Source organism: Ranitomeya imitator, chromosome 1 (assembly GCF_032444005.1).
Source record: "Ranitomeya imitator isolate aRanImi1 chromosome 1, aRanImi1.pri, whole genome shotgun sequence".
NCBI classification, from domain to species: Eukaryota; Metazoa; Chordata; class Amphibia; order Anura; family Dendrobatidae; genus Ranitomeya; species Ranitomeya imitator.
The window spans coordinates 249,800,421-249,816,878 of record NC_091282.1 but is presented as its reverse complement, the minus strand read 5'-3'; the positions used below and the strand labels follow the sequence as shown (position 1 = coordinate 249,816,878).

The window sequence follows — 16,458 nt, the reverse complement described above, 5'->3', positions numbered from 1 at the left end:
CCTCTAAACCATGTAATCACTGCCAATCCTCCAACCGTAAGTGGTGAATTTCCAGAGCTGGGAAATGGGAGCTCAATATTAGAACACGTCAACTTTAGTTCCCATCCCGCCTCAAGGAAGTATGGCAGACAGGTGTGATAAGACTATTAGAAAAACTACTGCCACACACACAGCAGTACATACTGGCAGAAGTGTGAGGGCATTAGTGCCCGTGTATGGACATGTTAGTGCCTCTTAGCTTCTGGCAATGTTTTACCTCAGCTCACATTTGGGCCATACCATTGTAAAACAGGTAGACACATTTACCCACTGACCCTACTATTCATAAGGAACTGCTGTCTACCCCTTAGTTGCCACTGTATATAGTCAGGGTGGGAATGTGGGCTACAGAACAACACAGGGCGATGACACTGCTACCTGAACCCTTCAGCTGCCCTACTATGTGCAGGGAATAAAACCAGTACAAAGTAAGGCAGCCTCCCTGCAGAGCTGTCCAGGGCCGTACTGGAACAAAAAAGGAGCAATGCCACACAAACCCCACCAGCCCACAGACTATAACACTCCCCGACACCCGATCAGTGGATTTTCCTATACTGTGTTGTGTTCTTCAACGCTCCTCTTAAAGGCGTTATTGGAAGAGCTATGTTTGAATGCCGTCGCAGTGCGCACGATTGATCGCTTCTTTAGAGCGCCGGTTCTCGAGATCATGGGGGTCCCAGCGTTCGGACCCCAGCAACTACAAAGTTCTCGGGAAAGGGAATTACTTGGTATAATCCATTTAAATGTGTTTTCCAATATATATATATTTTTTATTTTCCCATAGTATTCCTGAAAATAATAAACCAATATTAACCCTCCCAAAGACCAATGTCGCCTATCCGAGAACAGGACAGGAGAAGTGGTACTGTGCATTGTATGTATACAGGACAGGAGGAGTGGTACTGTGCATTGTATATATACAGGACAGGAGAAGTGGTACTGTGCAGTGTATATATACAGGACAGGAGGAGTGGTACTGTGCAGTGTATATATACAGGACAGGAGGAGTGGTACTGTGCAGTGTATATATACAGGACAGGAGGAGTGGTACTGTGCAGTGTATATATACAGGACAGGAGGAGTGGTACTGTGCAGTGTATATATACAGGACAGGAGGAGTGGTACTGTGCATTGTGTATATATACAGGACAGGAGGAGTGGTACTGTGCATTGTGTATATATACAGGACAGGAGGAGTGGTACTGTGCAGTGTATATATACAGAACAGGAGGAGTGGTACTGTGCAGTGTATATATACAGGACAGGAGGAGTGGTACTGTGCATTGTATATATACAGGACAGGAGAAGTGGTACTGTGCATTGTATATATACAGGACAGGAGGAGTGGTACTGTGCAGTGTATATATACAGGACAGGAGGAGTGGTACTGTGCAGTGTATATATACAGGACAGGAGGAGCGGTACTGTGCAGTGTATATATACAGAAGTGGTACTGTGCAGTGTATATATACAGCAGGAGTGGTACTGTGCAGTGTATATATACAGGACAGGAGGAGTGGCACTGTGCAGTGTATATATATAGGACAAGAGGAGTGGTACTGTGCAGTGTATATATACAGAAGTGGTACTGTGCAGTGTATATATACAGCAGGAGTGGTACTGTGCAGTGTATATATACAGGACAGGAGGAGTGGCACTGTGCGGTGTACATACACAGATACTTAGATTTACACCACGCAGGCTATATACAGTATATAAAACTGAGCAGCACCAAATATTTAAGGGCTTGTCCACTACTAGGACAACCCCTAAATGTTCGGCCCCGATAAATTAATAAAGCCTATACTCACCTCCTGTGCCAGCGCCGTTCCCACAGAGGCTGTGATGTGGTGTTGTGACACGTGATGCCCGGCACCAATCAGTGCTGGTGTCACTGTCTCAATCTTCACACAATCTGAACATGAAGAGGACGTCCGGGATCAAGCAGCTCACCCTGCACGTCCTCTTCATGTTCAGTTTGTCTGAAGGCGAAGACAGTGACACCAGCACTGATTGGTTCCGGGCATCACGTGTCATAACACCACATCACAGCCTCTGTGGGAACGGCGCTGGCACGGCAGGTGAGTATAGGTTTTATTAATTTATCGCGGCCGAACATTTAGTTTAAGACGAGGTTGTCCTAGTGGGAGACAATCCCTTTAAGCAGTGGACTCTTTATTAGCCCATATTCTCGGCCATATTCTCGGAGTCCACCGCACACACACAGGGAACCGTGGAATTACTGGGGCTCTGGCCTGTCGCAAAATGGCAGCCCCGGACACCTACGCAGCACTGCTGGGCACCGGAGACACCCGCAGCACCGGCCAGCAACCGCCAGGCACCCAGAGACACCCGGCAGCAGCACCAGACATGCACCAGCACAAGACCCCCCACACCATCACGCCGCACATCAGTGCCCCCCTCATCCTGGCCTGCAGCATCACCCCACTCCTGCCTCCTCCAGCAACGACCCTGAGACCCCCCTTCACTGCACCCACTACTCCTAGTAAGCAATAAGACGCATGGATTATAAGAAGCACCACCATTTTATTAAAAAATATTTTTTTCTTATTTTTCTCCTCAAAATTTGGGGTGTGTCTTATAATCCGGAGCGTCTTATAATCCAACAATTACGTGTATATATATATGTATCCAAAAACGAGGCAGCACTCCATAGTTCAATATAAAAACGTGCAGGGTTTAATTTACCCACATATTCTGGCAACGTTTCAGCTCACAATGAGCTTTTCTCAATAAGTATTTCTGTGCTGTTCCCTTTTTCTACTCGCTATATATATATATATATATATATATATATATATATATATATATATATATATATATATATATATATATATATATATACACACACACACACACATACATGCACGCACACACGTAGACACACACACATACAGACACTCACACACATATCTATATATACACATACATAGACACACATACATACATGCATGCACACACACAGAAACACACATATACACACACATACCCATACATACATGCACGCGCGCACACACACACATACATAGACACACACACTCACTCACACATACATTATATAGGTGAAACCGCGACTGCGGTATGTACATTATATAGCTGATACCACTGTGTGTAATATACTGCGACCGCTATGTATAGCCCATAAAGGCCAGACGCTGTGTGTGTACAAATGTGTGTGTGTGTGTCTGTGTATGTATATATATATATATACACACACACACGTACATAAACACTGCGGCTGACCTCTATGGCCTATACACAGCGGTCGCAGTATATTACACACAGTGGTATCACCTATATAATCTACGTACCGCAGTTTCACCTATATAATGTATATACAACAGTATACAATATACATTAGACAGGTCAAACTGCAAATGCTGCATATACTTACAAAAGGTTTCATCTTGGTTCTCACCTGAGATAGTGGAGGATGAGGAGGGTCCACTGTCCAGCCGGCATTGGAGGTGCTAAGGGCGTGGGGCAGATGCCGGCTGGGGATTGGTGAGGAGAGCACTGTTCTCTGATGCTGGTTCTGGCCAGGGTCAGACACGGTGAGGCTCAGGTGTCTCTGCGTGCGGTGGCGGCCTTTTCAAACCTTTGCACAGGCCCTGGTGCGTGCGCTCTCCTGTTTGCATTCACTGACAAAAGCTGCAGCCGTGTACGCAAGCACGAATGAGGGCTGTGCTCATGTGGGCCGCCACGGCCTTGGTCAGCGCGTTCAGCAAAAGAGCACGCACCAGGGCCTGTGCAGAGGATTTAGAGGGCCGGTGGCCCATTTTGTAGCTCTGCGTGCTTAGGGGTCCCTTAACACTCCGGGCCCTGCTGCAACCTCTGTAGTTACGCCCCTGATAGTGGTATACCATAGGCACAGATATACAATGTTATATACACTGGATGGATCAATCCTGCACCTGGCCCTGGACATACATGCACTGTATATATACAGGGCCATGTATATAGCATGTGATGTCTGGTCACCAGGTTCAGGCTTGATCACTCCAGTGCTGGATTCTGTAGACAGTCTCTGTTCACTCTCTGTATAGGGAGATTTATTGCAGGAGACTGAACTTTCCTGCAGTCTGGTGACCCTGGAGCCGATGACCTGGCACTGACAGGGTGAAAGTTCAGACTCCTGCAATAAATCTGTGAGCATCAGCAGAGCGGCCACTGATACTATAGAGACCGGCCCTGGACTTATCGGGAGGTGAGCAGCAGCGTTCACCTCCTCACCACACACAGAGCTGAAGGTACTCACTGATGTCTGGGCCATCCACATGCAGATCTCCAGCAGTTAGATGCAGCAGTGTTCCCTCTCTACTTCTGCAGCCGGCCGCACACAGGGAGAAGGGGGCGTGTCTGCAGTTCCACTGTGAGGCAGCTGCCAGGACATAGAGAACACAGCGCCGGCCACCAGCAGCCCGAATCAGCTGCTTGGTGACCGGCCCGGGGGGCACATGCCCCTTTTCCACCCGGCCCAGCCCGCGCCTGGTAGGCAGTGGCACGCTAGGCATGTCTATTAGCTGTACGTCTGCTGAAGGATACAGAGATCTCTTTTATAAGTGACTTGCAAAAGTTGCCGTCTAGTGCCATGCCTTTCGTGGCTGTTTGGTAGACCCCACGCCAATGCACCATGGTTGGAGATCTGTGCTCTATATTCTTTTCCTAACATTCTGTGTATATTAACAGCAAATGAAAATCGCTATGAGGGTTCCTGGAAAGAAGGAAGGAAACATGGCCCTGGAAAGTTCTATTACCTTGACAAAGGCCAATTGTATGAAGGGATATGGGTGGAAGATATTCCAAAGTGTGGGACTATGGTGGACCTTGGGCGTGCAGAAGCATCAAATCCAACAAAATATCCAATTCCAGAGGTAAAATGTGTTTATATATCCTTTTCAACTGATCTTTATTCTCCAGCTTAAAGGGAACCCTGTCACCCCCAAAATGGAAGTTGAGCTAAGCCCACCGGCATCAGGGGCTTATCTACAGCATTCTGTAATGCTGTAGATAAGCCCCCAATGTATCCTGAAAGATGAGAAAAAGAGGTTAGATTATACTCACCCAGGGGCGTTCCCGCTGCGGTCCGATCCGATGGGTGTCGCAGTCCGGGTGTTCCCATCTTCTTACAATGACGTCCTCTTCTTGTCTTCATGCTGCGGCTCCGGCGCAGGCGTACTTTGTCTGCCCTGCTTGATAAAGGTCCACGGACCGAAACGTCGCTGCAGGAGGCAGAATAAAGAAAGTTACTGTCTGTCACTTCCTGGTGTGGCGCTGTCCTTTTTATACTTCGATTGTGGAATCATTTAAACTTGACTAATGACAGATTTTTCCATCTAATTTTAAATCTAAAATAGCTCAGGCACACAATATACTACTAGTTGAGTACACTTGGGTGTGTAGCATTACTGTCTGATTATTTTAGGGTTATTTATTCTCCTACTACAAAGCTTAGGTGCTGAAATTAATATGCCACCCAATGCTAATTCCCCCAGTCATTGCCATTTCAATAAAGTTAGGTTCATCTGATGGACAAAGACTAGAAAACCTGTATATTACTTTGTTTTAATCATCCTGTCTTACGCCCAATAAGCACCGTGAAGTGCTGGCCACGAGGTGGCTCCCTTCTGTCTAGTTGTTGGCCTCTTCCTATCCTCCGGTATAATCTGTCACTAGCAGCAGACATACACTGACATTACATGATGTGCAGCCAGATCTTTGTCTTTCTGCTTGTGCCTTCCTTATAGTCAAACTGCAAACAGACATAACAGAGAGGCAGGATTTCTTTTTAGAAAAGGCAAGTCAATGCTCAATGGAAACTGCAATGCATGCTGGTAACTGAGGTGATGGAAGTTCCAGCTGCCATAGTGCTCACAGAATGCTGATAAGGAGGAACTACCCACTCAAAACGAATGAACGGCAAGCTACAGAGCATGAGAATCAGAACAGTTCCTAGACATATTATACTGGTATGTGCACCAAAAACTAACTTGTGAAAAATGCAGCAACAACATATTTTCACACTGATTTTTGGTCAATGGCATGAACGCTTTAAATGTGCTAGGCTGCAAAACTCTTTCTGGTCTAAGGGACACATTAAAACTTAAATGAGACATTTATAGCATATATAAATTTGTTATTATTAACTAATGGGATAGGGGTCCTCCACTTGTGGCATGCTAACCCAGGGCTGCCATTAGGAATTTCAGGGCCCCATACCGGCAACATTTTTGGGCCCCTTTGAGACTCCAATGAGGCTCCACCCCAGCTACACATCCACCCCTCGAACCTTCCACGGTCCCACCACCCACACTTGGAAAAACTAATCTACACCACGTCCTCACCAATTACTCATTAACAGTTTCCATCGAACATCAGATCACATATATAGCCAACAGCTTTTGTTTTAGCCATAAGATTTTTTTTAACCGCTACCACATCAAGGTAGACTCTTTTGGCAGCACCCTACTCTATTCTAATCTATTAAACATTTCTTAAAATGTCCAGTACTCTTTTTAGGTACCATATATTTTTATTTATTTTTCTTTAAGAGAATTGGTCACATACACGTCACATTAGTCACATGTCAGAATATTACCACATACAAGGGACAAATACCACCACACCATGACCAGGCCATATATTACCATTACATAGTGACCAAATAATACCACATACAAAGGACAAATACCTCTGTACCATGACCAGACCACATATTACCACCATATAATACCACATACAAGTAACAAACACAGCCACACCATGACCAGACCACATATTACCAACACATAGAATGCTATAATACTGATCATTAATAAAAAAAAAACAAAAAACAAGACAATACTAAATGCCATAATACACAGGAGCTCTGTATGTACTGTCAGTGTACAGGTAATACAGTGATCACCAGTGACATTATACCCATGAGCTCTGTATATTCTGTATATAGTGTCAGTGTACAGGTAATACAGGGATCACCAGTAACATTACACACAAGAGCTCTGCATATAGTGTACAGGTAATACAGGGATCACCAGTGATATTATACACAGGAGCTCTGTATATAGTGTTAGTGTACAGGTAATACAGTGATCACAAGTGACATTATACTCAGGAGCTCATTATATAGTATACAGTGTCAGTGTACAGGTAACACACTGACTTACCAGTGACGTCTCTAGTTGAAGGCCTTCCTCATTCTTTTTTTCTTCATCCAGAGCAGACCGCCATCACTTCTTCCAGCCAGGACTCGTCTCTGCATAAAATAACACATAGTTACCTAGAGCCCCGCTTCCAGAGCACATTCCACACTTTTTCCCTTTCACTACACAGCTCAATACATACATGCACCCACCATTAATACAGAATTAGTTATTCCAAATATAAATTATAATTCACCACTGTGCCCCCATTAATTATAAATAGCCACTTTCCCACCTAATAAATATATAAATGAATTATCCCCTGTACTCTTTCCCCTAATTCAATACCAGTCACTGCATCCTCAACGGCCCCCACTACGTACCTCCCGCTCCCTCGATTCATTATATTTACAATTCATTATGTCATGTCCTCTTTCTCTCCCACCCCACCCTCTAATTCATTATTAACTTCTCTCCCTCTCATTCAATATATTTACTCTCCCTCACTCTCAATTTATCATTATTTGCTGCCTCACACCAATTCATCATTATTTGTTGTCTCCCACCCCTAATTAATCATTTACTGTCCCCATCCACCAGCCTCAATACATCATTTACTCCCCCACCCTCAAAATTCTTAATTATTTTCTCCCCCCAAGTCATCAATTGCGCTCCCCACCCCCAACCTTCAATTCATCACTTGCTGTCCCCCGTCACCCACCCTCACTTCATCATGTGCAGTCCTTTTCGCCCACTCCATCATTTGCAGTCCGATCTCCCCCATTCACTTCATCATGTGCAGTCCCCCTCCCTTCATTTGCAGCGCACTTCCCCCACTCACTTCATCATGTGCAGTCACCCTCCCCTACTCACTTCATCATGTGTAGTTCCCCTCCCTTCATTTGCAGCCCCTTCCCCCACTCACTTTATCATGTACAATCTCCCTACCCCACTCACTTCATGATTTGCAGCCTTCTTCCCCACTCACTTCATCATGTGCAGCTCCCTCCCCCACTCAATTCATGATTTGCAGTTCCCCTCCCCCACTCACTTTATTATGTGCAGTCCCCCTCCCTCACTCTTAATTATTTGCTGTCCCCCTCTACCACTCAAATCATCATTTGCAGTCCACCTTCCCCCACTCACTTCATCACTTACAGTCTCCCTCTTCTCTATTCATCATTTGCAGTCCCCCACCCCTTCAATTACTTCATCATTTTCAGTCCCCCTCCCCACAACTTCATCATTTGCAGTCCCCCTCCCCCCACTTCATCATTTGCAGAAGTTGCAAAGAAAAAAAATGTTTTTCATACTTACACAGATGAACAGATGATCCCCTGCAGGCGCAGCTCTGCTTCAGGCATTCTCATACATGTCATCAAGTCCAGAGAAGGCAGATGGGGCAGAAGCCATTAAGGTTAAATGGCCGTGGAGCTCCGAGAAAGCTCCCAGGCCCCAGCGCCGACATGTGCACCACAGCGCACAGCACTTTAGTGTACGATGGGGCCCGGTGAACAGAAGCACAAGAGGCGGGCCTGGGTCCTCTTCTGTACTTCTGCTCACCGGGCCCCATACAGCAGTAAGGGCATTAATGTCCTGATGGCGGCCCTGCCTGTGTGTGTGCATGCATGTAATCTAATGTGAATGTATTAATATACTCACCTACGGCTCCTCTCTCCAGTGTCCAGGGCCGTTATTCTCCACTTCTCAGTGACATCCCTTCAGGCTGTCCGGGTCACACTGAGGCTCCATAGACTTTCATTATAAAAAAAGACTTCCGGATCAAGCATGGAGTGAGCCTGATAGTCACAATTGTGGTCATGTCACTGAGAAGAGGAGCAGAACGGTGCTGGACAGCGGAAAAAGAGGCGGTAGGTGAGTATATTAATACACTCACACTACATTACATACACACACACACATTTAATTAATAAAAAACTTAATTGGAGTCCTTCTTTAAGCTCAAAATGGCCTGGTTATTATTGTTTGAAACATACTTCAAAAAATTTCAATGGAAAACAGCACAAAAAGAAATTGTACAATATGAACAAAAAAAGGATGGTGAAAGTGCTCATGATTTCCCTTATTTCCCTTTAAAAAAAAAACAATAATGCTCTTCTTTTGTGAGCCTTAGTGCTAAAACTGAACATATTCCTGTTAATATTTCAATATAAACAACTTGGGTGTTTTTCAATCCACTGTGTAAGCTAAGTTTTGTCAAATCTGCCATCTGCTTCCCCCGTCTACTGTGTATCCTGTTTGCGACATTACATGCAATATTTGCAAGGCAAACCTATTCTCAATGGCACTTGCTGCAGCACAGAATAAGTTTCCATATGTTCATGGAAAGGGATTTTATATGTGTACCCTGTTAGTAAAAAAATGCCCCTAATACATTAGATATGTGGACACTTTCAATTCTGATTTTGCTGGTGCTGGTTTGAATCGTAACTGTGACCTAAGGGTGGTAAATGTTCCAGAACAGCCTGCATGTACAACGCTGCAGTTTGAAGATTAACTTTAAAAAAAAACAAAAACAAAGAAAAAACAAGCTGAAGTAAAACACATAGATCAGTTTTTCAGCAATGGAGTTAATATTGTCAAAATGCAGTATTTATTCTCCATTCCATTAGTAGCACCAACATTTTTTACAGCGATTTCAACTTATGAGAGATATTTGCAAGACAACAATTATCAGTTTAGGGTAAATCGGCTGAATTACAAAGCCAGGCGGTTGTATTGAGAATAAACTTTTTTTTCTTGTTCATTTAAGTGTTTATAGTTAAAAAGGCATGGAAACCTTTGCACAGTGCAATCTTTTACCATTTCTGTTATATAACTCATGGCTGTGTTTTCCATTGCCTTTATCCAAATATTAAATATTTTTTTTCCTTTTAAACCAAAACAAATTGAGGCGTTTCTTTTTAAATTGAAGATTATCTATCATTTCGATCAAAGTGCCTGTAGTTTAGCTAGTTGGTTAAAGTATATAATTTACATAAAAATATGAATAATTCAGTAATTTATCACTAATACCGTACTATCGTCCAGAGCTAAATTCACAGTTCTGCTATTTGCTATTTATTAATCATAGAATTATTGAATGTTAGAGTTGGCAGAAACCTCCAAGGTCATCTTGTCCAACCCCTGTTCAATGCAGGATTCACTAAACCAGCTCAGACAGATGTCTGTCCAGCCTCTGTCTGAAAACTTCCATTGAAGGAGAGTTCGCCACCTCTCGTGGCAGCCTGTTCCACTCATTGATCACCCTCTCTGTCAAAAAGTTTTTTTCTAATACACTACCATTCAAAAGTTTAGGGTCACTTAGAAATGTCCATATTTTTTAAAGAAAAGCACAGTTTTTTTTCCAATTAAACATTAAATGATTCAGAAATACACTCTATACATTGTTAATGTGGTAAATGACTATTCTAGCTGCAAAAGTCTGGTTTGTAATGTAATATCTTCATAGGTGTATAGAAGCCCATTTCCAACAACCATCACTCCAGTGTTCTTATGGTACTTTGTGTTTGTTAACTGTGTAAGAAGGCTAATGGATAGTTAGAATACCCTTGAAAACCCTTGTGCAAGTATGTTAGCACAGCTGAAAACAGGTTAGCTGATTAGAGAAACTATAAATCTGACCTTCCTTTGAGCTAGTTGAGAATCTGGAGTATTACATTTGCTGGTTCCACTAAACTCTCAAAATGGCCAGAAAAAAAGAACTTTCATGTGAACTGCGAGAAATTGCCAAGAAACTGAAGATTTCCTACAACAGGCTCTAACCAGAGTAGAAAGAGAAGTGGGAGGCCCCGCTGCACAACTGAGCAACAAGACAAGTACATTAGAGTCTGTAGTTTGAGAAATCGACGCCTCACAGGTCCTCAACTGGCAGCTTCATTAAATAGTACATGCAAAACGCCAGTGTCAACGTCTACAGTGAAGAGGCAGCTCCAGGATGCTGGCCTTCAGGGCAGAGTGGCAAAGAACAAGCCATATCTGAGACTGGCTAATAAATAGAAAAGATTCATATGGGAAAAACAACAGACATTGGACAGAGGAAAATTGGAAAAAAGTATTGTGGGCAGACGAATCCAAGTTTGAGGTGTTTGGATCACACAGAAGAACATTTGTGAGACACAGAACTGAAAAGATGCTAGAAGAGTTCCTGACGTCATCTGTCATACATGGTTGCTTTGGTGCTGGTAAAGTGGGAGATTTGTACAAGGTAAAAGGGATTTTGAATAAGGAAGGCAATCACTCCATTTTGCAACGCCATGCCATATCCTGTGGACAGCGCTTGATTGGAGCCAATTTCACCCTACAACAGGACAATGACCCAAAGCACACTTCCAAATTATCCAAGAACTATTTAGGGAAGAAGCAGGCAGCTGGTATTCAATCTGTAATGGAGTGGCCAGCGCAGTCACCAGATCTCAACCCCATTGAGCTGTTGTGGGAGCAGCTTGACCGTATGGTATGCAAAAAGTGACCATCAAGCCAAACTAACTCGTGGGAGGGGATTCTGGAAGCATGGGATGAAATTTCTCCAGATTATCTCAGCAAATTAACTGCTAGAATGCCAAATGTCTGCAATGCTGGAATTGCTGCAAAGGGAGCATTTTTTGACGAAAGCAAAGTTTGAAGGAGAAAATTATTATTTCAAATAAAAACCTTTTTTTTCCAAACCTTGTCAATGTCTGGACTAGATTTTAAACTCATTTGGCAACTCATTTGATTAATAAAAGTGAGTTTTCATGGAAAACACAAAATTGTTTGAGTGACCCTAAACTTTTCAATGGTAGTGTATCTAATCTCTATCTTCTCTCTTTTAGTTTCATTCCATTGCTTCTCGTGTTTCCATGTGAGAATAAGGATGATCCTTTTACACTGTGACATCTCTTCAGATATTTGCAGACAGCTATTAAGTCTCCTCTTAACCTTCGTTTTTGCAAGTTTAACATTTCCAGATCCTTTAAAGGGAACCTGTCACCCCCAAAATTGAAGATGGGCTAAGCCCACCAGCATCACGGGCTTATCTACAGCATTCTGTAATGGTTTGGTTAGATTATATTCACCTGGGGGGGGCAGTCCGGCCCAATGGGAGTCGTGGTCCGGTCCGTGGTCTCCTATCTTCATAGGATGACGTCCTCTTCTTGTCTTCACGCTGCGGTGCAGGCGTACTTTGTCCGCCCTGTTGAGGGCAGAGCAAAGTACTGCAGTGCACAGGTGTCGGGCCTCTCTCACCTTTCCCGGCGCCTGCACATTGCAGTACTTTGCTCTGCCCTCAACAGGGCAGACAAACTATGGCTGCGCCAGAGCCGCAGCGTGAATACAAGAAGAGGACGTCATCGTAAGAAGATGGAAGGCCCCGGACTGTGACGCCCATCGGACCAGACCGCCCCCCAGGTGAGTACAATCTAACTTCTTTTTCTCATCTTTCAGGATACATCGGGGGCTTATCTACCCTGATGCCAGTGGGCTTAGCTCATCTTCGATTTTGGGGGTGACAGGTTCCCTTTAATCATTCCTCGTACAACATACTTTGCAGTTCGCTCACCATCCTGGTAGCTCTTCCTTGACCTTGCCCCAGTTTTTCAATGTGTTTTTTAAAATGTGGTGCCCAGAACTGGATACAGTATTCCAGAGGAGGCCTGACCAGGGAAGAGTAGAGGGGGATAATTACTTCACGTGGTATAGACTCTATACTTCTCTTAATACATCCTAGAACCGTGTTTGCCTTTTTTGCTGCTGCATCACACTGTTGACTCATGTGCAGTCTGTGATCTATTAGTATAGCCAAGTCTTTTTCACACGTGCTGTTGCTTACTTTTATTCCTCCCATTCTGTAGATGTAATTTTCCTTTTTCTTTCCAAATGTAGAATCTTGCATTTCTCCATGGTCAATACCATTCTATTAGTCACTGCCCATTGTTAAAGCTTATCTAGATCCTTCTGAATCCTTTCTCTGTCTTCTCTAGGGTTAAGGCACTGTCACATTCAGCGACGCTGCAGCGATATAGACAACGAGCCGATCGCTGCAGCGTCGCTGTTTAGGACCTGACGACCAAATAAAGTTCTGGACTTCTAGCTCCGACCAGCGATATCACAGCAGGATCCAGATCACTGCTGCGTGTCAATCACGAGATCGCTATCCAGGACACTGCAACGTCACGGATCGTTGTCGTTCTCATTGTAAAGTTGCTAAGTGTGAAGGTACCTTTAGCTATCCCTTCTAGCTTTGCATCATCTGCAAATTTGATTAGTTTACCTTCAGTTCCCTTATCAAGATTTATAAAAATGTTAAACAATACTGGGTACCCCCACTTGAAACACTCTTCCAATTGGATGTGCAACCATTTATTACCACTCTTTGAACATGATCACTGAGCCAGTTATGAATCCATCTAACCGTAGCCTTGTAAATCCCATGCTTGGTAATTTTTTTTAATAAGGATAGTATGAGATACTTTATCAAATGCATTGCTGAAGTAGAGATATACTATATCTACCGCATTTCCCTTATCCACCCAGTCAGTGATTCCATCATAGAAGGAAATGAGAATAGTCTGGCATGACTTGTTTGCAACAAACCCACACTGGCTCTGGTTAATTACTGTATTCTTATCCAAGTCCTTGCATACATGCTGTTTAATAATTTGTTCAAATATCTTTCCTGGTATAGAAGTAAGGCTCACTGGCCTGTAATTTCCTGGCTCCATCATCTTTCCTTTTTTGAAGATAGGGACAATATTTGTTCTTCTCCAACCTTGTGGAACTTCTCCTGTTCTCCAGGAATTTTCAAAGATTTTTACTAGTGGTTCTGCAATTTCCTCCGCTACCTCTTTAGTACCCTAGGATGTAATTTATCTGGACTAGGATAATACTCTCTCCTGAGATACGAAGTAAGAATCTCATGGTCAACACACAGTTGCTTTAACCCACTAAGCCACAGGAACATGACCACCTTTCAATGTACATGCAGAAGAAGAAAATTGGAAGCACGTGACTCAATGAAGCAGGAGGATGAGGAGGCAGTTAGCACCCATATAGCTGAAGAACCGCTACCAGGCTCTCACTCAGGATATCTATGAAGATGTAAATAAAAAAAGTGCTCTGCCCACAAAGAACACTCCAGTAAGAAATCAGAAACCTCTTGAAAGGGGGAAAATGAAGCACTGTGGTGAAGAAGAAAAGGAGAGTGTTGGTCGTGGGGGATAACATACTGAGCCGTTATCTGCCGACCGGACATTACCTCACGAGGAGATTCACATTCACAGCACAATTTTCAAACTTGACAAGTAAACCTCTGAATCCTAAAAAAAAAAATTAAGAGTGTGCACATAACTTTACATAGTTTAGTTACAAATTAGTCAAATGTCCCAATTAGTGGTAAGTAGGGCAAGCAATTAAATCTAATTACTCTATTAATTTGCCATCAGCATGCTGCACGATTTTGATATTTGTCAAAGTCAAATTTATCTCCATGCCCACAGCTGCATCATCATGCCGTTGTCTGAAGCAGGGCTGCTGAGATCCTCGTATAAGCAGAGATCAGTTTTTAACTAGGCAATAGGGATGAGTGAACCCGAACTGGAAAGTTCAGGGTTGTATAGGACAGCTGTGTCCGGTTCCGAACCCAGAACACAGAGTTTTTACTGTATGTGCTTTTTACTGTTTGGGTTTGATAGTCTAATAAAGCTTGTTGAAATGCTGCAGCACAGCCAATCAACAAGCTTTTAGACTGTGGGCACTTCCAGGGCTAATAAATACAAAAATAGGGAAAAAGGAAAAAATGGGAAGAAAATAAGTCAGCTCACCAATCCCTCAACAGTGCAATGATGTCCACGCACGGAGCCGCCTTGGTCAAGGGCGTAGTCCCAAGCCAGCAATGAAAAAGAAAAAATAATCTCCAGCATGGATCTTCTAAAATGTCAATTTATTGGAAACACTTTAAAATGCAAAAATTTGCAAAAAAGAGATGGGGGTCCCAGGTGGTCAACGCCAACGCATTTCGACCATCAGGTCTTAGTCATGGTCATGGCCACCCCCCCCGCAAGTGGGAGGACTGCCCTCTAATCTGCTGTGTGTACTTTGCACCCCTCACCTGTGGGAGTATTATCCTGTAAGTTGCTGTGTGTACTCTGTACCCCCCCGCCTGTGGGAGTACTGTCCTTCAATCTGCTGTGTGTACTTTGCACTCCTCACCTGTGGGAGTTCTATCCTGTAAGTTGCTGTGTGTTCTCTGTACCCCCCACCTGTGGGAGTACTGCCCTTAAAGTCGCACATTGCCATTAGTAGGCCAAATAAGCAAATTTTCAGGACCGCTTTGTGTTTTCCAGTATATATATCAGCCATCTCATTGACATTTCTAGCCACCCCCCACCACCACCAAAATAAATAAATAAAATTCTGGAATGTTTTTTTTTTTTTTTAGTCAGGGAAATAAAAATTGGCATCAGCCATTTTGTTGTAATTTATAGGCCCAAAAAACAATTCCTCTGTAATGTTGTGTTTTTTTAATAGTCTGAGAAATAAATAATTGGTATCAGCCGTCTCATTGCCATTAGTAGGTCAAATAAATAATTTTGCAGGACTGCTGTGCGTTTTTTTAGTAGTTTTGCAAATAAAAATATTGCATCAGCCGTCTCGTTGCTATTTCTATCCTCCAAAAATATTTTTTCTCGACTGGTGTGTGTTTTTTTTATTAGTCTGGCAAATTAATAATTGGCATCAGCCATGTAGTTGCCATTTCTAGGCCAAATAAATAATTTTTCAGGACTGCTTGTTTTTTTTTCTAGTACTGTTACAGATAAATAAAATTAACTCTTCCACCGACTCTTTGCGAGTAGTGTTTAGAAAATCAACTTCCAAAAATGAGGAGAGCATCAAATAAGGTACGTGGCCGTGGTGGTGCTCGTGTAGCTGCTGATGGTGGTGTAACTGATGCAAGGAGAGTGTCACGATCCAATTTTGGATTTGTGGCAGATCTGGTTTGCTTAAGTTTAAAGGGACACTGTCACCTGAATTTGGAGGGAACAATCTTCAGCCATGGAGGCGGGGTTTTGGGGTTTTTGATTCACCCTTTCCTTACCTGCTGGCTGCATGCTGGCTGCAATATTGGATTGAGGTTCATTCTCTGTCCTCCATAGTACACGCCTGCGCAAGGCAATATTACCTTGTGCAGGCATGTACTACCGAGGACAGAGAATGAACTTCAATCCAATATTGCAGCCAGCATGCAGCCAGCGGGTAA

At 43.4% G+C, this 16,458-nt stretch overlaps 1 protein-coding gene across 1 annotated transcript in view; it reads left to right on the top strand.

Moving 5' to 3' along the window:
• Positions 1–16,458, top strand: part of MORN3 (MORN repeat containing 3) — a 60,389-nt gene that overhangs the window by 23,562 nt on the left and 20,369 nt on the right. Inside the window, exon 5 of the mRNA XM_069745402.1 lies at positions 4,750–4,934. Within this exon, the coding sequence (XP_069601503.1) occupies positions 4,750–4,934 (185 nt within the window). The remainder of the gene's footprint in view (positions 1–4,749; positions 4,935–16,458) is intronic.